This window comes from Periplaneta americana, chromosome 3 (assembly GCF_040183065.1).
Source record: "Periplaneta americana isolate PAMFEO1 chromosome 3, P.americana_PAMFEO1_priV1, whole genome shotgun sequence".
Lineage (NCBI taxonomy): Eukaryota > Metazoa > Arthropoda > Insecta > Blattodea > Blattidae > Periplaneta > Periplaneta americana.
In genome coordinates, this window is record NC_091119.1 from 82,150,235 (window position 1) to 82,175,298 (window position 25,064).

Genomic DNA, 25,064 nt, shown 5'->3' on the forward strand with positions numbered 1-25,064 from the left:
CTAAGTGGTTCCTCACTGAAGCATCTGCAAATATTGATAAAGTTTAAATTATATTTTCTGTAGCAGGGTACTCGTTTCTTCCTCGCGATCGCGTATTCAGAGTAGTTGAAAAAGAAATAAAGAAAAAAGTATTTGTGGATCCTCAAGAATATAAGAACGTAGCTAATTGACAAACATGGAACAGTCTTCAACCTCAGAGGCGAAGACGTACCTCTTCGAGACTGGAAGAAACAAACAAACAGACACAAAATCCTAAAATTGCTGGAAATTGCCACATCTAGTTCAATCCCTGTAAAAGATTCATTTTAAAAAGTTCTGCACTGATGGAACAGATAACAGTGCAAAGTAAGGTTAACTATAAATAAGACAAAAGTGTACCAAAGTTAGTAGCAAGAAGAAACAGGAAAATTTCTATGATTAATCCTAATTTTCTAAGTCTTGAATTTCCTCAAAATAAGTAATGCGACCAAACGTTTGGAGAAGCACTTTGGGACTGATTGGCGAGAGCTAGCTATACTGAAGTATTATGTGCAGATTATAAATTCAATTAATGTCAATGAAGACGAAGATGATGAAAATATTATTCATATTGAGGAAGAGGAATGCAACAATATTGTATGAACTCAAAAAGTCTGGCTTTTCTTACATTCGTATTCTAAATTGATACTGCTATATAGATGTCATTCTTTATAAAATAAAGAAATATGTTTTTATATTTATGACGTAGACATATTATTATTTTTTTCTCGTTTTCATTTGTTACATAATTTACTCGTACTATGGTTAACGTTAACGCTAAAATATCCTCCTGTTTTCCACAGCTTTATGTTAAGAAATACTTTCCTTACTTTCAAAAACCTTTGAATCCACTTCTAAATTAAAAAAACAGTCAAGTCCAAATTAAATATTAAAAAAATTATATTCCATGAAAAGGCAAACCTGGAATTAACGTGATTATATCTAATGATAGTAAATTATTTTATAAAAGCATTGCTGTTTTATATTTCAACAACTTTTGTTCATATAGAACATATTTTCGTTTTCCCGAGAATTTAGTTTTTGGACTTGGCGGGTTCTGATTCTAAGCGCCTCATTATATTTATTACGTAAATATTACGCGTAATATCTTCTCATATATCATGTGTTCAATTTAGTAGAAAGCCGCACATTGAAGAGTGCATATAAATATATAGAGTAGCGCAGATAAAAGTACCCCGTGTAAGTATAGAGTAAATACAGAAGCGAAGTGCTGAAAAGTACTCACCTTTTATAGAAGATGATGAAAGTGACTTCCTGCAACATCAATATACAGCATGTCTAATCATGTTCAGATACACTCGGCCTCAATAACTCTGGTGTGCGAACTGGAGAGACTCTATTTCTTTTCGCATTTTGCACAGATTCCGTAGCGCGCAACTTTTTAACCAAACTTTGTATTACTCTCTTTGCCGGTTATCCTCTATCCAGAAACTTGTCCCTGAAAATTTCGCCGGTCTCCTTAATCGAACCTGTTCTCACAAACGCTTTCACAATTTCCACTCTTTCTTGTATGGAGTAAGTCATTTTGCAGAATGCGAACAGACAGGTGTAATTCGACTGATGACTGATGAAATACTGAAAGGAAGAATGCCATAAAATGCATAAAATTGTCCATATTTGTAGCTGTTTACTCATTTCTTTATCATACGATATGATATAATACGATAATTGAATTTCAAGCACTCAAAATATCGGATTTGCGTTCGAACGACAGGCGGGCTACTTTTATCTGCACTACCCAGCATTTCTACGTCATATCTATACATCACATGGCTAACGAGAAAGACAGGCGACGTCACATTCTTAGTCATAACATGGCCAACATTGAACAAGTTTATATATAAACACCATTTAACATGAGTTTAATATAACCATTCCTTTGTTTTTTAGAACTTTGATCATGTATTTATAATATGCAATTGTCAAAATGGCCATGGCTAGACCATGATAACCACGTGACTCCGATTCGTGCCGCAGCCTCTCTTTCTTGTTAGCCACGTATACATCATATTAGTAATCATTCGACAATCAATATTATTGTGGACAAATGCATTGAAACATGCACATTATTTCCAACATATTATAATGTTCATGCCTTTGACGGGTCTTCTTTTAGACTCAACGCTCTGTCGTTCCTCCCATATTTTCGTATTTTTTCTCCTCTTCTTATTTTCCTCTTAATTTCATTCCTTTCTTCCCTATAAATTTCTCCTGTTTCCAAAACAGAAGCTGGAGTAGGTTGTGAAGTCCGCGATCCTTCTCACAGCCTTCATTCGTCGTCGCTGGAGTGATATTTTCGCCGGTGGTTGAAGGGTATGCATTGTTGGATTAGATTAGGAGTTCTAAAAAATTTTCAGCCACGGAGGCCTTATCAGTGAGGGTCACTCACGGAGCCAGTTACATTTTTCCTTCAAAAGTTGATTTACCTCGAATTATTATGAAAGTGTGATCGGTTTCAAGAAGAATTTCGATAAAAAGTAAATTACTTAATTTAAAAAAAAATGTTTATAATTTCTTTTCTCTTCAGAATTAGGCTTTTGGGTAATCCACAGTGTCCTGAATCTTGACACTTCCAATGTTTCTGAACTACATACAGATTCCATCAAAGGTAAGACTAGAGAGGTCGCCTATTCTGTTGGCTCGTTAGGCCAGGATAATCCGGACGACTGATCATCCTTTCTTTAGACAGGAATGCTTTTCGAAAAGAATTTCTGGTTGGTTGATTGACAAGTTTTCATACATTTTTGACATCTCCGGAGATTATTCTGAAATGTTTGACAAATTTCTTCTTGCGAAATGTTCTAAATGGTTGTCGAATATTTTCTTCAACTTTTTGCATAACTTAAAAAAAACCCTCTGCAATATGATACATCATTCACAAACAATTAAAAAAACACAATCATTTGTACTTTACTTCGCACAAATAAATAATTCCTTCACTGTTCTCAAACAAATAGAAAAGAACATAATAACTTCATTACCCTACGTACGAAAGGGTAACCCCTTCAGTGTTCTCAAGGAATTAGAAAAACACAATAGCTTGCAATAAATAATTCACGAATGAGTAATCCCTTCAGTGCACGCTATCAGTACCTGACAAACACCCTTGAACTTCGGCGCGTACGACAGATTCAATGTGGGAGGCAAAAGTTCTCTACGTTCCGTGACGTCATATAGGGGGGATTCTGTATCAAAACATGATCCTGATAGTATAAAATATTCATTAAATCATTTCTTTAATAATTTATTTTCATTGTTATTTCTCTCCATCTCTTCCTTTCTTCTCCTTGTTCATCCATCTCTCCTATCGTCCTTTCTCTCTCTCTCTCTGTTTATTACTGATTTATTTTTCATGTTTCTATAGGTGCTGCATGGAGACTTGGCCCTGAGAAATATTTTACTTGCAGACGGCAGTGTTGTCAAGATATGCGACTTTGGTTTATCAAGTAGAATGCATAAGAAAGGTTACTACCGCAAGCAAAGCGAGGTGAGATGTAATTTAGTACAACAGAGAATATCTTTGTCTGTGATAGATGATATTTCACTATTTGGTGATTTCATTAATACATAAATTCCATTTTATGACTTTTTATACCTCATCTATGATGTGTCCAATGAGAATTGAAGTTTTACAAAAATGCTGGCATTGTTTGACAGCTGATTATTGCTGTAATGTCCGAACCAGTTAACTATAAGTCCAATTGATTTATGTTCGCAGAGAATTTTTAGAAGGAGTAAGAAATACTCACATCCTCACACGCATTGTTGCAATAACATCTCGGCAAATATCTTAGGGTGTTGGGGAGTGGAGGGAGAACCCTCTGATATGTGAAATATGGATATAACAGTGATGGAGCCGTTTCTGCTCTCCGATTGTAAAACTTTGTCTTTTTTTCTAAGATCGATTTGAAAAATTACAAACAAAATAAAACCACAGATATTATATAAAAAGTATACACCATAATTACATGCACTTCTGGATTCATTACGCTTAGAATACATTTCAACTCTAAAACTAAAATAACTCAATGTGAACACTACCACTAATACCCACCAGCTACAGTCCGGATTAGCTTACTTAATACCCTAAGGGTGAAACCTAACCATTTTTCCCCCCATTACTATATATGCATGTGGATTATGGTGATTTTCTAGTTTGAAGGTTGAATTTTCTTTTGCCAACTTCGTTTCGAATTTCGATACTGAGAAATGCTATAACAGGTAGTGATTTTCTAACTGTTATGTTGGCAGCAGGAACAGCTGTTGTTGGCAGTGCAAATTCTGAAAATTCAAATTGTTCTAGATTTCTGAGGCGATTACTGGGAGCTAGTAAAATTCAAACATACTAATAATTAATTAATATCAGTAGCCCATTATATTAATACATAATAGTTATTTTTATGTGTTGTGTTGCGTTGTGGTTACAATTCAAGATATAGTCGGTTAAGTGTAAATAAATATAACATATGGTGTGATACATGCACTTGGGTGATTGATATAAAATGCACACGAAGACAGCAATTATAACTAGAATAGCAAAATTATCAGGAGTAAGTAAGTATTCTTAAGCATACATTTCAAAGTGGCATTCGGTTTTCGGAGTTTGTATTAAGTAGTCATTTCACGTGATCACACAAAATAAATTTTTAGGTTAGGTCTCCTAAATCGTAAACTGTTTTGTCAAAGCAATGAATTTCATGTTGTCAGGCAAAACACATTTTAATATTAGATCATATTAATCTACTAATTTCCAACATAATGTGGGAGAAGTCCAGGACGTAAATACAGGCCAACTGTTTCACAAATTATTGAACCATTTAGACAACACATCCCAATATAAAAATGAGACATCGTTATTGTTAATATATTATTATTATTATTATTATTATTATTATTATTATTATTATTATTATTATTATTATTATTATTATTATTATTGGTACGTGGCATTGTGATTTTACCCTCTTTGGTGATGTCAGGTATTAGTTGGCAACACTGAAGAGACGGCCAAATTAGTCTTTTAGGAACTGCTCTTACGTGATCCTCACTATAGTAACAGACTCACAGACTCTAACAAGCGGAGAGGCAGTTAGGAAGAAGATATTACGAATTAGTTCTTCCGAGAAATTCTATACATACTGTATGAAGGTTTTGGCGTTGTGTTTCAATAGCGGTGGAAGCAGGTTGTTGGTGAGAAAAAATCTTTTTCTAATCACCTTTGCCAACATAAACCAGAGCTGTATAGCAAGTTGAACGTAAATCTAAAAAAAAATTTGATTTGGGTCGCATCCATTTTGGATGCTTCGCTTTCTTGCTTCTCATCTCACTTTCATTTGCAACAGCACAAAGTCGTTTCTCAGCTCCAGTACATGATCCATAATCTGTGTCAAATCAAGATATTTAGTACACTACATAGGTGAGCTGCGAAACAAACAACACCTAAACTTCGCTTTAATTAATAATTTGCTTTTCTGACTCCTCTAATGTTGAATTAATTTGGTCCTATATCAAACTCTATTCTTGCATGCTTTACTACTTTAACGGTTCGATTTTAAAATATAACTTATTTTACTTATTCTTTCTTCACATTACTAAGGTTACCAAACGTCCGTATTTAGCAAGATATGTCCGTATTTTGAAGTTTTGTCTTGCCGTCCGTATTTTTATAGAAAAGTCCTAATCATCTCATTTTTTATAATTACATTTCAAAACATAATTCTGAACTGCTAATAAAACTATAGTTTTTCTTCTATATATTTTATTCAGTGTCTGAACTCATTGCAACGGTAGAATAATGTTCCAAGTATTAGCATCACTGGACAATAAATTTTCGTTACACCGTTACAATAGTCCTGCAAGTATTTTGCGTCAATGGTCAGTATTCTCTTTCGAATACAAGCCCAGAATAAACCATGACAGATCACGCTTTGTCCGTAAAATCGGTCGATTGGCGTGCATAAACGGTAGCATGATCCGCGATACCATCAGTAACACGAGGTTGAGCCAATTTAATATTTTTTACCTGAAAATCAGCATCAGTAAAACTGTAAACATACCAAATTATTCTTCCGAATGTAGTGAAGGCCATTGTTTCAGTGATCTATCAGCAAATATATGGTGAGTGAAGTAGTTTTTATAATAATTATGGCTACATGTATTTTTTTTTATTTTAGCAAGTTATTTTACGACGCTTTATCAACGTCTTAGGTTATTTAGTGTCTGAATGAGATGAAGGTGATAATGCCGGTGAAATGAGGCCGGGGTCCAGGACCGATAGTTATCCAGCATTTGCTCATAATGGGTTGAGGGAAAACCCCGGAAAAAACCTCAACCAGGTAACTTTCCCCGACCGGAAATCGTACCTGGGCCACCTGGTTTCGCGGCCATACGCGCTAACCGTTACTCCACAGGTGTGGACTGTAAAATTTGGTTAAAAAATAAGTTTGTGTTCTCATGTAGGCCTATGTTTCTGTATGCAGTCCTGGAATTAAAATGTACTGTACTGTGATGTACTTTTATGTTTTACCAGTCTTTTAATTATTTTATTTTATTGTACAGATAGTTATTTAATATATGCCTACGCAACTTAACAAGCAATAATCGATTAAATTCGACTTTTTGAATCTGAAAATGTCCTAAAGAATAAGACATCTACAAATGCTTTTGTGTCCATACTTTGTCCTGCTTTTTGAACTAGTTTGTCCTGTTTTTCACTAATGAGTATCTGGTAACACTTCACATTACTCACTGTATACAACTTAACTTGTGACTGCTCTAGTTAAGCCACTCCATTCCTTAACTCTGGCCGAAGCGAGACGCACGTAACTGAGAATATCAGGTCGCCGCTCTTCATTGTGGAACAGATGGATAATGACCCTAGATTTTTCATACGTATAGCGTATTTGCACCATAGTTGGAATTTTTTTTTATGAAATATAGACCTACTCTTCAAAGGCGCGAGGAAAATAAAGTTATGAAAATATATCCTGAAAATCAAGTTTTTTTACAGTAGTCAACCACGGGACTTTACTTTGTCGTCATAATCATTTTATAGCATTTACTTCAAGGAAGGACGTACTACCTTCGTCCAGAATGAAGATTGCATAAAAAAATCAACCAGTACCAATAACGCTTGTTTTTTCTAAACTTGTTAGACATGCAATCATTGTGCTCTTAACCATCGGTATATAGAGTATCTCACAATTTAACCGAAAAAGTTAGAGAGATTGTAGAGGGGACTAAGACAAATATTTTGAGATTAGTAACCTATAATCTAAGTGGTCTAATTACTGAGCTGTGATACATTTTTAACGTAAGCTGTTTTACTAGTAAGTCATTATTAAAGGAATACGTATGTATGATTTCTCTTTACAAGCTTCATTCCTCCTCGCGCAATCGGTAAAATATAGTGGTAATATTCACTGAAGTCATTTTGAAAATGATAGCCTTTTTTGTTTTGGTAAAATTGGTCTTTCTGAAGGAGTCTGCACATCACTGACAGATAACAGTTCGAATTTTTAACCTAGAACACGACTTAGTGATTCTCCGCGACCGTGGCTAGACGAAAGATGAAATGAAGGCATTGTACTGTATTGTCAGGTTGCTATGAATAGTAAACAATTAAAAATCTCAAGAGATAATTTTTTTCGATACATTCCAAATATTTATTGTTAAATATTGTTGAAACTATTTTTCATAAGGTAAGAGTATCTATTATTTTATTATGCTTTGTTCGTATTTAAATTATAACTGCGAATGTGGCTTATTTTTAAGCTGTTATTTCATTTGTAAGCGAGACTTTTCACTTTACAGCTAGAGATGAACAACGATCGAGAATACGAGACTAACAGCGCCCGTAAAGCCGAAAACCCGCACGACAATGTTGTATTACGTCGCGTCCTTGACTTAAAGACTGCTTGTGAGTCTTCCGAGACTCGATATTGATCATCTCCCGAAGTCAGCAGTTGTTTATATCTGACTGAACTTTTATCTACTTTGGCAACTGTTACATGTGTATAAACAATCAAGTAGCCTATTTGAAACATCATCTCTACCTTTCAGTGTATAATAATTCGTTTCCCAGTCTTTATTTAATTACTAGTCCCTTATTAAGACGCTAGGAATTTTCTTTTCATTTCTTTAAGATCAAGCGTGCAATCTCAAGTAAAAGGATATTAATGTCATGTTTTATGTTTCTTATAAATGCAAATTTATTTGAGAATTGTTTCTTTTTTATTTATATAACCATAGGTAATATCATGTAATATACCCAGAACATTTTGATATCTAAGATACTCTTCTGTTTTGTCTTTTTGTCTCATTTAAACATTTATGTTATATATTTCAATTATGTATGTTATTCAAAGTTACGAAATCTTTCCACGCCGACCAAATGCTATTTCGAGAATGACGAGCGAGACTCGAAGCGCAACGAGAATGACGAGCCGAGACTCGAAAGACAAATGCAGCGAACACAGCGAGCGAGAGCGGCAGTTAGTTTTGTTCATCTCTATTTACACCATACCTCAGTTACACCTTAATGACTATATTATCCTTTATAACATACAGTATTCGCATGTTAATCAACATTTATGCAGATACTTGCCTACTTATAACACTGTATTTACGTATAAATTAAATTTTCTCACACATTTGTTCATATCTTAGTTTAATAATACACATTGCACTATCTCATTATATATCTCTCCTCCTAAATCATTTACAGTAATAGAGAGTGAAATACAGGATATGTGCTTTTACTTACCTCACTGTGCTGTGTCTTTAGTTGTATAAACTGCACCTGTGCTACTTAATACGTCTTCAAAGTGATACTGTTGTCTTTAGAGTAGGATTTCGAAGATACCTGTGCCTATTATCATGTATAGCAAATCATTAAATGTATTTCAACGTTAATAAAGTGAAATTAAAGGCTGGTTCACAATAAACCAGGGACGGAAACGACAACGAGAACGAGAACGGAAATAATTTTAAAATAAATGCATTTAAATGTGAGCATTCACAATAATCAATTGTGAATGCTCACATTTGGATGCATTTATTTTAACATTTCCGTTCTCGTTCTCGTTGTCGTCGTTTCCGTTTCTGGTTTATTGTATACCAGCCTTAATTTGTAGAGGTGGTGTAGATATTGATTTTGTGTCTGGTAGGAATGCAAGCATTAAAATTAAATAAACAGAATGCACAGTATTTCAATAAAACACAGGATTATACAGAGGGGAAGTAAAATAACTCTGCAGATTGAAAGGGACGATAAAGTACACTTAAATGATTAGAAAACCTATAATATATTTCGTGATTGAACACACAGTTAATTAGAAAACTAAGTTGGAATTTTCAGCAGTCTGGCAACATCGCCGCTAACATAATCTTCTTTCTTCTCGTAATACAGATGCAAGAGGTCAATGAACTCAGACCTGTCTACTAAGGTGAACTACCTCACCTCTATCTCTGGCTATAACGTTACAATCTGATTGCACCGTTGAGTGACTTCAAATTAGTGCTTTTTTTAAATAAAATTTACACGAAAACCGTCCATGCTATTGAAATATGCCAGAGGAATAAATAATTCTTTAATAGATCTTCTATCGATATGGACAAAAATCACACTCCTACTCACAATAGTTGCCGGATAAAAGGGTGTTAAGCATTTGAGAAAAAACATTTTTCCTGAGAAAACTATGAACTTCCCATCAATATGGTATTACACTTTTTTGTTACATAGGCCTACAACATGAGCTATTCGCTCTAAAATTCTGCAGGGTTATTTCACTTCCACCTGTATACTTGTCAAAAAAATATATTTTTCACATTATCATGATTTACAGGTTCCTCTTCCTATCAAATGGATGGCACCGGAATCACTCTGCGACCAAGTATTCTCAACGCAGTCAGATGTTTGGTCATTTGGAATCGTATTGTGGGAGTTTTTCTCTCTAGCAAAAACCCCATATCCAGGTAATACAATCACTTTAAAGCTATATTGCCTTTCCTATTGTTTGAACTAATAAAATTAGAACATTAATTCTGCATAGTTTTGCATTTCGGGTAGACTCCCAAGAGGGTAGCAGACCAATTTGTACAAAGAAGATTATGATTATGTTAACTAATTATATAATTTTTGTGCAAATATTCAGTTGAAGATGACGAAAGGCTTTATGTGCACACTGACCTACACTTATTAGACAATATTTTCTAATTCAATTAAATGTATTTAATATTTTTCCGTCAGTGACTTAACATGTTATATACAAGGTACATTTCCTTTATATTACATAATTAACTTAAATGTTCGTATTAACGTTTTCATCGCTCTTAATTGCGACATCATCAGATACATTTTGTTGTTTTACAAATTACAATATGTCAACCCTTTTTTTCTGCAAACCATTTGAATATCAATGTCAATAGAGTTAAAAACCTAAATGTTAAAATTACATGATTTGATATTATATAAATAATATTACATTACAAGCTTTCATTTATTTGTTTGTACTTCTATTAAAATATTTTGTGATTAACTGAGAAATACTGAGGTAATAAAAATATATGAAGATTTGTTTACAATTTATATACATATTAGGTTTGTTTGATATATAAAAACTCTACTGTGTATTATGTTGTTGCATGTGATCATAGTGTTATAGTGTTATTAAATGCATGTTATTTATGTTAGTTCTCGTACATTAGTATTATAATGTGAATGTTAATAGTTGTAAGTCGTTGGTGTGCTTGCTGAATATTATTATCACTAGCCAACAGTGAAAATGTAACTGCGATGAAATAAATGTTTGTGAACTATATCGACCACGCTGATAACGAAAACGACAATCAAAAACTCGAATTAGCTCTCGTTTCCAAGTTAAAGGGGGTGCATTTAATTATATTTAATTATAACACTGGCCAACAAAAAAAGTTTGTTAATGTTTCCTGCACTTCATGAGTGAATTCTTACTAATTTTGGGTTGAGAAAATCGAATATGACAATGAAACATTTTTCTTAGCTCTAGTTTCTGTGATACACAATAGGTGGAAGTATTTCAGTCTAACGGATTAAGATAAAACGATACATTTTAATTACATATGCCAACAACATTGAAAGTGCATTTGAATTTTTTAAAATGGCAGTTACAATCTAAGAGATCTAAATTTATGGAAGAATACCTGGCAGAGGTTGGGTCTGAAGAGAATCATGTGGTGCCTTCATGAGATTGTCGTCTTTTAGCTTGCCTCTTGTGAGTTCCGGAGCATCCCTACACAAAGACCAGCAGTAATCCGCAAGCATTGTTTCATTCCAACGGCCCTGATATCTTTGTTCCGTAACAGAAATATTCTGATGGAATCTTTCTCCGTGTTCATCACTGACAGCTCCACAATTAGGAGGGAAAAAGTCTAGGTGGGAATGGAGAAAATGGATTTTAAGGGACATGTTGCATCCGAGTTGATGGTATTTTTGCAGGAGCACTGTCACCAACTGAGTGTAGTTATCATTTCTTTTGTGGCATAAAAATCCATGAATAACTCCCTTGAATGCTTCCCAAGCTTCCTTTTCTTTCTCCTCCAAAACTTGGTCAAATGCAGAATCCTTTACAAGTTCTCGAATTTGTGGCCCGACAAGAATACCTCCCTTAACTTTGATATCACTTAATTTCGGAAATTTCTTTCTTACGTACTTAAAGGCCTGTCCTTCTTGGTTCATACCTTTGACAAAATGTTTCATCAAACCCAGCTTAATATGCAGGAGTGGAAGAACATCTTTTGGGTTCACGAGAGGCTCGGCAACGACATTTTTCTCCCTAGGATTAAGATTTCTTGCAGGGCAGTCTGCTTGAATATAATGTGATTTCCTATCCCTGCTGTTCCACATACATAAAAAGCACCAATATTTTGTGTACCCCAGTTGCATTCCTAAGAGTACAGTAATGACTTTTAGATCACCACAGATTTTCCACTTGTGTTCATGATATTTGATTGAATCGAAGAGGGCTGTCATATTTGCATAAGTGTCCTTCATGTGAACTGCATGACCAATATGAATAGAAGGAAGACGGTTGCCATTGTTAAGTAATACAGCTTTCAAACTAAGCTTGCAGGAGTCTATGAATGGCCTCCATTCAGTTGGATCATGGTTCAAATTCAAACATTTCATCAAGCCATTAATGTCGCAGCAAACAACAAGATTGTTTTTCTTCTCAAAAAAGGGAAGTAGATCCCTGTGACGTCTGTCCTGTGAGACCCTGACATCACGTTCGAGAAGATTCCATTGCTGTAGTCTAGACCCTAGAATTTCTGCCTTCTGCTTTGACAGGTCAAGGTCTCTAATGAGATCACTCAATTTCGCTTGACTCTGTGCGGTTTATCATCTTTTTCCTCAAAATCCATATATAAGGAAGGCGTACAGGCTGTATTTTGGCTGTGAAATCGGGGACCAGGACAAGCCCTGAGCTCCTCATGTATGTTGCATATCTTCTGTCTCGAGTCTTCATTCGTGGTTGAATCGTAAAAAAATTTCCATTGGCTTTGCTATACCCATGATCTGGCGTGAACCATCAAACCATGTGAATGATTGTTACTTTTCTATGACAACTCCATTAACACATGGTATTTCCGAGAAAAAAACGTCTTCCTTGACATATCCTAACATACCGTCGGCCATGCGATCAGTGCCTCACGGAGACGGACTGCCTGTTCCTGTTCCACCTGATTGTTAGTGATAGAGTTGAGGGCGGCAGTGAAACTAGTGCTGCATCATCACTTTCAAAACCCAGTTCTTCGAAAGATGCTGATTTTGTGTGTAACGATGAGTGTACAGAGATTCACAAAATAACACATTGTGAACTTAATGGCCTAGTGCGAGATCGTTAATTGCCGGAAGGTAAAGCTGAACTGTTGGCGTCAAGACTACAACAGTGGAATTGTCTTGACGGTAAATGTGACTGCATTCCGTAACCGCCATATGCCATTCCTTCCATTTTTCGAACGTGAAAAGAACTTTGTATTTTGTAGAGATGTACAGGGACTAATGACAGCTATTGACAGACATTGACTATAAAAGTGATAAGTGGAGGTTGTTCATCGACTCCTTCAAAGTAAGTCTCAAGTATGTGCTGCTGCATAATGGCAACGTATTACCATCAATTCCGATTGGGTATGCACCTTACATGAAAGAAACATATAACATGAAACAATTCTTATTACAATTGAACTATGACAAGTTTGAATGTGCAGATTTTCGGGAATCTGAAAGTCATAGACATATTACTTGGGCTACACCAAATTCTGTTGCTTCCTGTTGCTAGCCGCGCCAAAGCACTTCATTATAAAAAGAAAGATTGGCCTAAGCGTCATCACTTGAAACAGGATCTCACAATGTTATGCACGAGCAACTGGTCGAATCCAAGAACATAATTCTCTTTGCTCTTCACATAAAATTGGGCCTAATGAAAACTTCGTTAAGGCCATGGACAAAACTGGGGAAGCATGTGTCTATTTGCGCGAGAAATTTGCACGTCTTAGTAAGGCGAAAATAAAAGAGGGGATTTTCGTGGGTCCCCAGATATGCAAATTGTACAAAGACGAGCATTTCAACACCATCCTGACAGGTGATGAAAAGTTAGCTTGGGATGCCTTTGCTCAAGTGTCAACAAACTTTCCAGGAAATAAGAGGGCAGAAAACCATAAGGATCTTGTGGCAAATCTTCTGCACTACTACAATAGACTGGGGTGCAACATGTCCTTAAAGATATATTTCTTACATTCCCACTTGGACTACTTCCCTGCCAACTGTGGTGCTGTAAGAGACGAGCACGGGGAACGCTTCCACCAGCAAATTTCGGACGTGGAAATAGATACCAGGGAAAGTGGAGTGCATCAATGTTAGCCGATTACTGCTGGACGCTAATCAGGGAATCACCACCAGAAAACTACAAACTTCACGCAAAGCGGTTGCGCCTTCAGTGACCTTCCCATGAGGGATAACACCAAGGTAAATACATGCAATAAGCTAATATAGGCAATAATGTATAGTTATCATAACTTCAAAACGAGAGCTAATCTTGCATTTTCACTATCACTTTCGTTATCAGCACACCCGAAAACATAAATATTAGCTATTTTCATTCCGGTTACACAAAAAAGGTAAAATTTTGTTGGCTAGTGTTATGTATTTAGTAATATAAATAACACTCCTGTAAATATAGATTTTTTGTTTTATTTTTATGTTTTCTTCTATTTAGTGGCAGTAGCGTAGTATTTGGATATCATAAAAATATTCAAGGATATCTTGAACGTTGATCTTCTGTCTTCTAGAAGGAGTGTAGTAAGATAGAGTGTGGCCAGAAGTTTTCCATAGTAATATTTTGTTTCTCATTAAAGAATTATCTTCTATCTAGAAGTGGTGTAGAATATAATAATACGTTGTCTGTAGTTTTCTACACGGAAAAATAAATGTTGAAAAGTACTTCATGTAAGTTTATTGAGATTGTCAAATATTAAAATAATTGATAATGAAAACCCATTCATATACGTTATGTCTTGTAATATCAATAGATAAGAGTATATAGATTTAAATTATGTATTGTGATGTTATGAAACGTTTATTAATTTTTAATTGGGTAATTAAGATAGTTATTAATCAATATCATATTAAAGGTGTAATGGTGTTAGTTACATTACAAGAACATTAAAATTTATATAAGTTAATATTGTAAATTGATAAGCGTAATACTTACAGATTATTACTTACTTACTTACTACTTACTTACTTACAAATGGCTTTCAAGGAACCCCCAGGTTCACTGCTTCCCTCACATAAGCCTGCCATCGGTCCCTATCCTGTGCAAGATTAATTCAGTCTCTATCATCATATTCCACATCCCTCAAATCCATTTTAATATTATCCTCCCATCTGCGTCTCGGCCTCCTCAAAGATCTATTTCCCTCCGGTCTCCCAACTAACACTCTATATGTATTTCTGGATTCCCCCATACGTGCTACATGCCCTGCCCATCTCAAACGTCTGGATTTAATATTCCTAATTATGTCAGGTGAAGAATACAATGCGTGCAGTTCTGTGTTGTGTAACTTTCTCCATTCTCCTATAACTTCATCCCTTTTAGCCCCAAATATTTTCCTAAGAACCTTATTCTCAAACACTCTTAATCTCTGTTCCTCTCTCAAAGTGAGAGTCCAAGTTTCACAACCATACAGAGCAACCGGTAATATAAATATTCTATAAGTTCTAACTTTCAGATGTTTTGACAGCAGACTAGATGACAAAAGCTTCTCAACCGAATAATAACAGGCATTTCTCATATTTATCTGCGTTTAATTTCCTCCCAAGTGTCATTTATATTTATTACTGTTGCCCCAAGATATTTCAATTTTTCCATCTCTTCAAAGGATAAATCTCCAATTTTTGTATTTCCATTTCGTCCAATATTCTGATCACGAGACATAATCATATACTTTGTCTTTTCGGGATTTACTTACAGATTATTACTCAGTTCACTTTCTGATTCCCCTCACGCGCACGTAGGTTTTACGAGATAAAGAATGGCTTATACAATTCTGTAGGGAAATAATGTGAACAAATGGAACAAATAATTTCAAACGAAATAACGATTGATTTCGTATTTCTACACATCATTGTATCTAACATAAATTTTACATCTCAACAAAATTTTGAGAAATTCGCCTTTAACTTCGATTTTAATTCTAATTTTAAAATAAGTAGCTATGCACATTTTGCTGTTTGAATAAATAGGTGAGAATGTAGGAGTACTTTAAGGTTGAGCTAGACCCTCTCAAAATATTTTCTAGAACTGCCAGTGAGGATAGATCTTTTGTTGTAGAATTTCAGGCAGACGATGGCATGTACATGAGACTCGTCGATGGTTACAGGATGACACAGCCCCGCTTCGCTCCCGATTCCATGTGAGTAGAGCAGCCTACAATAGCTGTATTCAAATTAGTTGTGTCGGGAAAGACGTTGCCTACTGCGTCTGAGATTGCACATTCTGCAGAGAACATTGTCCTTATCTTAATCCCGGAAGTAGGGTTCAACAGTAAAATTAATTACTGCACGAATATAGTACGTTAAAATGAAGAGCGATTGTAAGTCTGACTTATGTCTGTTCCCCTTATGAAGTCTTCCAGGTGAAATTCTTTTCTAATTTAATATTGTCGGTTTATCAGTTATCTTGAAATCCTTCTCCAATTTAATGTTGTCGGTCCATAAATTATCTTTAAGAAAATGTAGCAATAATTTTTGTAACCACATTACCTTTTATCATAGCATAATGGAAGCTAAATCGCATGCAATATCTTACGGAGTTTGGGGACGTCTTGAGTAAGAAAATCAGTAGTCATTAACTATAACATGGTAATGAATTTTGAACTCAACTTCAGTGTTGTCAGATGTAAATTTTCTTCTCCATACGCTGATTCAGGATATAATATATACGAGACAAAAGAAAACACGTGCCTTCATACGCTTTTGTATGAGTTATTTGATAACAGTCTCGTTAAGTTCATAATCAGTGGCGCCTTTCCTTTAACCCTTCGTTAGGCGCGTTCTATTTTGTGATATGGATAGGCGCGTGGGGTACAGCTGTATCCCACTGCTTAAATTCAAATTTTTTAAGTTCTCTTGAAGCTCAAGTGACATACTATAAACATTTTTAGTTTATTTGCGTGTTCTACAGGGTGTTTCCGGGCTAGTGTTACAAACTTTCAGGGATGATGGGGAAGGGCACTTGTATCAATTTGAGATAAGAAACCCTGGTCCGGAAATGACTGAGTCGAAAGTTACAAGCAAAAATAGTTGTGTGGAAATGAAATACTTTTATTCCTCTGTACACCTTATTTATGTGTATTTATCTGTACATCATACACATACTGTATTCATCTGACGTTGTTTACTTTGTCTACTTACAGTATTCTATTCAGTGCGCTGTCTGAGGGGTGGGGACAGGACACTACACTAAAGCAATGCAGATAGCGTAATGTTTAATGGACATTGTCGGTCCTGATATGCACGTTTGTTGACAACAGTGTATGTGTACAAGTTGCAGTGTCCAGTCGATCAGTCCTAGTGAAATGGAGGAGTACACGAGAGCGGAATAAGCAGACCTGATTTTGAATACGGATGAGCCAATGGGAACAGTAGACAAGGTCACAGATTGTATTGGGCCAAGTAACTACGTAGGAGATATCCGGTCCTTACCATCTTTTCACGGCTGTTCCAAAATTAAGGGAAGGAGGGCACGTGGTGCGAAACCACAATTCCATTTCCACACAACTATTTCTGCTTATAACTTTCGACTGACCAGGGTTCCTTATCTCAAATTAATACATGTGCCCTTCCCCGTTATCCCTGAAGGTTTGTAACACCAGCCCGGAAACACCCTGTATATTGGAACTGGTACATAAACTTAATTTAATTGTTACGATGTTCATTATAATGTTCGATAATATTAATGTTTAATTTTAGTAAGTGAACTCAGACTGAAATTAACATTGAAATAATATTATTTGAAACTTTCAGACATCATCATCACATCATCATCATAATCATCATCATCATCATCATCATCATCATCATCTTCTTCTTCTTCTGCATTATCTTGGTTTGGTTTAAGTCTTGTAAGGCCTGTTCCATTGAAGCTGTTGGGGATTTTCCTGATATTGTCACTTTTGTCATGGTCGGCCCAATTCTCTTTTACCTGTAGGTTTGTATTCTTGAACTAATTTTGGAATGGAGTTTATATTCATTCTTTCATTTTCTGTGGTAATATTTTGTATAATATTATTATCTCTTGTCTCTTTTTAATTGCTCTCGGATATCTGTATTTCTGAAAACTGTTCACAATTTCAAACACTTCCCTTACAGGGTAAATTTGGCTATTTCTCTTTTGAAATTTATATCCCTTACGTCACCAAAACACGTGCAGCGTATCAGAAACACTTTCACTTAGTATTATGTAAAAAAAGTCAGTTTTCTTTGGAATTTACTTACAACTGGTGAGCATTTTTTTCTTGGAGCATGTCGTGCTTCCAATTACATAAAAACCAAATATTGCCCAATTTCGCTTTTATCAGTAGGTCTAGCTAGCAACCCTGTCTCTATAGAAATTTTTACGAAATGTTGAGTGTAAATGTTGGTTGGATTTACAATTATTTTGGCGACGTTGTTGTCAAAAATTATATCTAACAGTATTTCAGAGCACATTTCACGAGTTCTTCCCTTTGGACCTCGTGCGAATGAGTTATGTTATGTGCAGGAGTATGAACGTTTGTTTTAGGCTTTCCTTCGTTCTACTTGGCTTTTTCATCTTTCCCTGCAAAATATCTACTTGAATGCGCAACATTAGCACCTTCATCCTCTGCATCGAACAATTCCGTCTCCGAATCTGTCTAATGATCGCTTACTGTAACGCGACCTTCTTCCTATAAGATTCATCATCTGCAGAACATTCTTCATGATCACTAATACTATCGAACCAATTCAATAACACATCAGGACCTAAATTTTGTTAGGGCTCACTTCTCCCTTCTGTTTGTCTCCGAAATTTGTGAAAAAACGAGATCCCACAATTTATCAGTAGCGGTATTACAGTTATCCTACAAGCAAAACTCAGCTCGAACTCCTCGCGCCGCGCATGCTATACCCCTCTTACCCCCTGCAGTAGGCTTGTGAGCATGCTGGGAACGGGAGCATACGTCATCTCACGTCCGCTGGTTTCTGCGCACTGAGTTTTCCTTGTTGGATGCCTATAGTAGGAGTTGCATCTTACTGCTGAAATATTCCTCTTAGAATAGCAGTGATAATAATAATAATAATAATAATAATAATAATAATAATAATAATAATAATAATAATAATAATAATAATAAAGTTGTAGGAATGTACCTCAAAACTTAGCTAAAGTTATAACTTAGAAGATTGTCGTGGTTTTATGGCACCCACTAAACATGAATCCTCAATTTTACTCACAACAGAGACAATTTCAAATCTGGAAGTAGAACAAATTCCTTGCAGACAGTTTAGCGGGAAGATACCTGAAGTGGCGAAGTGCAGAAATATTTATAAAGAAAGTTACAGAAGAACTAAAATCACTGGCGATGAAAGAGTAATGGAACGGAGAAAAATTCTCTCCGGCGCCGGGATTTGAACCCGGGTTTTCAGCTCTAAGTGCTGATGCTTTATCCACTAAGCCACACCGGATACCACCCCGGAGTCGGATAGAATTGTCTCTGATTAAGTTCCAACTCTTGGGTTCCCTCTTAGTGGCCGCCCTCTGCACTACGTCATAGATGTCTATGAACATAGGATCGAAGTCCACACATGTGTTGAGGTGCACTCGTTATGAGTGACTAGTTGGCCAGGATCCGACGGAATAAGCGCCGTCTTAAATCACGAAGTGATTTACGCATATCATATATATTATTTTAATTTAATTATCCGGTGTGGCTTAGTGCATAAAGCATCAGCACGCAGAGCTGAAAACCCGGGTTCAAATCCCGGCGCCGGAGAGAATTTTTCTCCGTTCCATTACTCTTTCATCGTATGATGACGCAGAATATCTGCAAGGAAATATCATATGTACTTCGGTACATTAAAATAATATATAAAATCACTGGGATACACCTGTATCTCACATGCTTATCGTTGTAACTTAGAAGGTTGTGTGGTCTGTAGGAGCTCACTAAACAATAAATATTATTTTCACACACAACAATGACAATTTAAAACCAGAAAGTATCACAGATCTGTTCTAGAAAGATAAGCGGGAAGTTACCTGAAGTGGCATATGCGCAGAAATCAGTGGCGTATACTGGTTAAAGGGTTTGGGCTACCACTGACCCTATTACTACACAAAATATATTTTAAAATCCCTATAATAAAATTCCTTACATATTTATGTGAATTCCAGACGTCTTGATTGGGACGAAAATACGTTGATGACTTCGTCATTGAAATTACAGTTGGGCCACTTGCAAAGTTTCTGTAGAAATGACTTTTCAATGGATATTAGTGCCAAGCCGGATAAACGTTCTTGTGTATGAGTTGATCTACAGTAGGATTTTATTCTCTTCAACGCAGAAAATGTTCTTTCTACCGATGCTGACGTAGCTGGTATTGTCACAATTAATGTTGCCAATTTAAGGACTTCAGGAATAACTTGGTTCAGCTGGTTTTCATATATGGCAGATAATATTTCATGGATAGGTCTGTTCGAAAAATCTAAGACTTCTGCTGAATATATTACACTTAATTCATTTTTCAAACGTACTTGATCAAAGTGACTGTTATAGGACTGAAATAATTTGTTTAGTGCCTCATTCGGGAAGTTTTCTCTATAAGCAGAAAATTTTTGAGAATCTAGAAGATGTGTGAACTGAAGCTTTCCATAATCAGAAAATCTGTCAGTAATTTCCATGTGCATACGATCTAGTATGCTGTAGTACAGCTGCCTGTATTTCAATTCATCATCTCCTTTGCTTCGCTTTAATGGTGGTTCCATTGTATTGGCTGAAGAATTTTCATTTTCCATATTACTCCATATGGACGGAAACCCACTACGTCTGAACTCGGATATAGTTTTTTTTTTTTACTTTGATACCTCTTGCAAGTAGTATGCTATGTCTAGACTTTTTGTCTGAAGAATATTGTAGAGCACATCTGTATGTGCGAACACTCTAGCATAGACTTCAAGAAGAAATATATTCTGAAACTGTGTGAAAAAATACAAATATCCTTGAGCCTGCACAATTACAGCATCATCCCAGTTTTCTTCAGAGTCATTACAAATGATATTTTTAAAGAAAGCAGTCCGGTTTTCTCTGTATTCCTTTACTGTATTAACAAGCCGAGATCTAAACTTCAATCTAGTTGGTGCTACTTTTGGGAGTTTCTTGTTCATAAATTCCTTGAGTTTTCTGATCTTTTAGGAGATGATGAGAAAAATGCAGCTAAACCCTTCAGTGTTTGAAAAAAATGCGGCATTCTGGAATGGATAAAGTAGTTTGTTGCAAAACTAAATTGAGAACATGGCTGTAACAATGGACAAATAGTGCTTGAGGATACTTTTCTTGAACTTTTGTTTTTAAGCCATTAATATTTCCCGCCATAACTGAAGCACCATTGTATGTCTGTGCAATTAACTTATTGCCGACATTGTATTCTGCTGTAACACCTTCCACATGCTGAAACAAAGCAGCAGCAGTTTTGCCCGAACTGACATTTGTGAATCCTATAAACCGTTCTTGAACATTGGCAGTACTGTCGACGTATCTTAAAACAGTGGACAATTGACTCTGATTAGAGCAGTCACTTGTTTCATCAACAACAATGGCCACAAAAGGTGCTTCTTCTATTTCAAATTTTATGTTCTTTATCATAACCCCACTTATAGCAAATATTAAGTCATTCTGAATTGCGGGAGAAGTACCACGGAATACTGTTGAACTTTCAAGATGATTGGCCAGTAAATGGTCAAATTCACTTAAGGAACTTAAATATTCAATATAATTTCCTCTATTGTCTGATTCCACACTCTCATTATGACCCCGAAAAGCCAATTCTTGTTTTCCTAGAAAGCAGACTGCGTTAATAAGCCGCAGTAAAATCTCCCGATTTTTTTCACAAGAGCATTGTGTTGGTTGATGTGTAGAACTTTTTGCTTATCTAGCTGTAAATCAATTCTTGTCTTCCCAAAGTTTGCAAAGTTCATGCTACTATAAATATGAGCTTTTGATTTGTCGTGTTTTAGGACTGCCGTTCGAAGGGACTTCATATTAGAAAACCCCTCTTTTGACCACACATTAGTTTCGCGGCTAAATAACAAACATGGCCAGCAAAATAGTTTAGACAGTTTAGAACTACCACACAACCAATTCCACTTACCATATGATGTTGAAATGAAATGGCGTGTGTACTCACGCTGTTTTTCTTTTACGTCCATGGACAAATTTAACTCAGGAGTTGGTCTTTCCATTTTCACAATTTCAACTTTCTCGTTGTTATGTACGACGATTAAAAGGCACTTTTAATAAACCTTCTATTACACAGTCATTTTCAACACAAACCTCTCCAGAAACTTGTTCTGCCACTTAGACACTCGAACAAATCACAGATATAAAATAATGCACTGCAAGAACATAATCACATTCATGAGCTAGCGTACTAAGCGTATTGTTGCTTCGCTCCTGCGAAGAAACCGATCACGAGAGCGGCAACTCGCCCGGCCTACACTGCACGATGGAAACAGAAGGGAGCGGGGGACGGGCAGTTGTGCTACAGGACAGCGTGCGCGGAACGGTCACAGGCTACCTCACATAGCAAGCAGTTTCTCCAGCGATGCTGCCTTGACAACTTGTTTCTTTTCGAGAGCAGAGAGCGCATATAAATCTAACAATTACTTTAATTTTAAGTACTATGGTAAAACTAATAATACAAAATTAATACATTATGTTATATTATAAACTTTTTCTTTTGTAATTTCCTTGGGCTACCGCCGGTAGCCCCGGTAGTCCGCAAAATACGCCCCTGGCAGAAATATGTAGAAAAAAGGTATCACAGAACGAAAATGTCTGAGATAACCCGTACCCCACGCGCCTAACGAAGGGTGAATTGTGGTAATAGGCATAAGTTTGCAATGAATATTGTCTCTGAAATGTGAATAAAGGCACAAACATATTTAAGTAAGCAATTATTATTATTATTATTATTATTATTATTATTATTATTATTATTATTATTATTATTATTATTATGTTACACTTCAATCAAATTGATGTCTTTTGATAAAATACCTAAATTAAATTTTTAAAGATACAAAATAATGCGGCGATGCTGGGATTTGCAACCAGACAAACGACCTTCTTTCGCAGAATTGGTGGCAGAAATTGGTGTGCAGATCGGTGAAAGTCGCATAAAGGTAAGTCCTTCTTGTTTAAAGGGATGTCACTGGATATCAGGTACATGTTCAGCTCTCGTTTTCGTAGCATACAAAATAATATTTTGTTTAAAACTTCAGAAACTTCAGCTTATACAGAATCGTTCATTAGTATTGCCAAGTATCTTATTCGACGACTTTAGGAAACGCAGAGGGATGCAGAAGTCTTCTCCTAGTTTAATTCCAAAAAAAAATTTAGATGCGATTGATATGGCATTTTCATTTCATTGTTTTATTCTAGTTGATTTAAATTAGTTATAACTTACATTTTTAATAGCTAGTAAACTTACTGCACTTTATAGACTTATCAATGTTTAAATCACAGTAGCATTTATCGCATTTTGCTCTCAACTTCTGAGAATGCACGAATGCAAGCTACAGATTCCAATGTAATTGTGCACAATTGTAGAAACCACATTGGGCTTGAGACAACTTCAGAAACGAAATTGTTCATAAATTACATTAGCGCTTAACTTCACATACACTCGTCCACACCTGTGGAGTAACGGTTAGCGCGTCTGGCCGCGAAACCAGGTGGCCCGGGTTCGATTCCTGGTCGTGCAAGTTAGCTGGTTGAGGTTTTTTGCGGGGGTTTCCCTCAACCCGATATGAGCAAATATTGGATGACTTTCTGTGTTGGACCCCAGACTCATTTCACCGACATTATCACTTTGATCTTATTCAGACGCTAAATGCTAAGATGTTGATAAAGCGTCGTAAAATAACCTACTAAAGAACATACACTGGCTCCAAAAACTATTAGCACACACCATTTTGTTGTAGTACTGGATTCAATTTAATACAATTTAAAATGCAGTTTATATATATATATATATATATATATATATATATATATATATATATATATATATAGAGGTAAAGATAAGGTATTAAATGATTTTAATTACGAAATTATTCAAAGACACAATAAACAACCTTTCTCGAAATTAAAATATAGTATTAGAATCACCAAAATATTATTGGCACAGTGGCGCCAGCGTACGTTTCTGTTATTTAAACTGCATTAAACACAAGGTCAAGTTATGGTAGGCTACCTTCAGTATGGGTTTCTTACCAGTCAGTCGTAAGTCTGGTGTGGTTACTGTCAACATGGGACCGAAGAAAGGTGAAAATTTATCCTCTGTTCGAGATAAAGTTGTGTTACTGCACTCACAAGGAAAAAGTTACAGAGAGATAGGTAGAATATTTTCTAGAACAGGGCTGCACAAAATTTGCGCTCTCCGAGTCTGCTCACAGCTCGAGAACGGAATGCAGTTATTGGCTGCACTCTGTATAAGGGTAAGTGATCTCGTAGGAATTGTATACACAAAAGGAAGTACCAATACGAGTGTTCATGAAATGAATTCCAGTTCACTGTTTACAAAATTATCTTGGACTATTATTAATTAATAAAGAAATATTTATTTTACAGAAATAATAGAAATTCTGTAGCTACTTAAATATATAATATCATTTTGTTATATTTTTATTTATCAGTATATCAAAACGGGGTTTTATTCTGTTGGCAGCTGAAAGGAACATTACTTATAGTAATGAAACAACAGTTACAAATGTTCGATGCCTGCCTTTATTAAAGTTGATTATAGAAAACAGTTGCTCACAAATATAAATGTTGAGCCAAACATAGCAATCATTTTCACAGCCAGTCTGTGTATTCGTGGATATTATTGCTGAGGTTTAGTCTTGTAAAACTCAACCAGGCTAGTAGTATTATTCAACGATCTTTAGCCCTTAGGCCACATTGAAGATCATAAGTTCAAGCTGTAAATCGTATGACACTATTTCAACTGGTGTTGAAGGGATTTATTATGATAACTTTAAACTTCTTTCCAATTAAGACAAGATTTTGGAACCTAGAATTAAATTCATTTTGAATTTCAATTAATATTTGCACATAATCTTTTGACATGGCTTCATCACGAGCAGTTTCTATCGTTGGAAAGTGGGCCAATTTATCTTCCCGAAACGAATGTACGAAAAGTGTAAGTTTATGACTGAAATCCCGTAATTTATTCAACATATCATCAA

The 25,064-nt window shown here is 35.6% G+C and overlaps 1 protein-coding gene across 1 annotated transcript in view; it reads left to right on the top strand.

The window, feature by feature from the left end:
• LOC138696222 (mast/stem cell growth factor receptor-related protein Kit-like) overlaps positions 1 to 25,064 on the top strand; it is a 222,736-nt gene that overhangs the window by 183,640 nt on the left and 14,032 nt on the right. The window contains exons 20-23 of the mRNA XM_069820880.1: positions 3,404 to 3,526; positions 9,885 to 10,014; positions 15,909 to 15,990; positions 22,892 to 22,997. Coding sequence (XP_069676981.1) covers positions 3,404 to 3,526; positions 9,885 to 10,014; positions 15,909 to 15,990; positions 22,892 to 22,997 — 441 coding nt within the window. The remainder of the gene's footprint in view (positions 1 to 3,403; positions 3,527 to 9,884; positions 10,015 to 15,908; positions 15,991 to 22,891; positions 22,998 to 25,064) is intronic.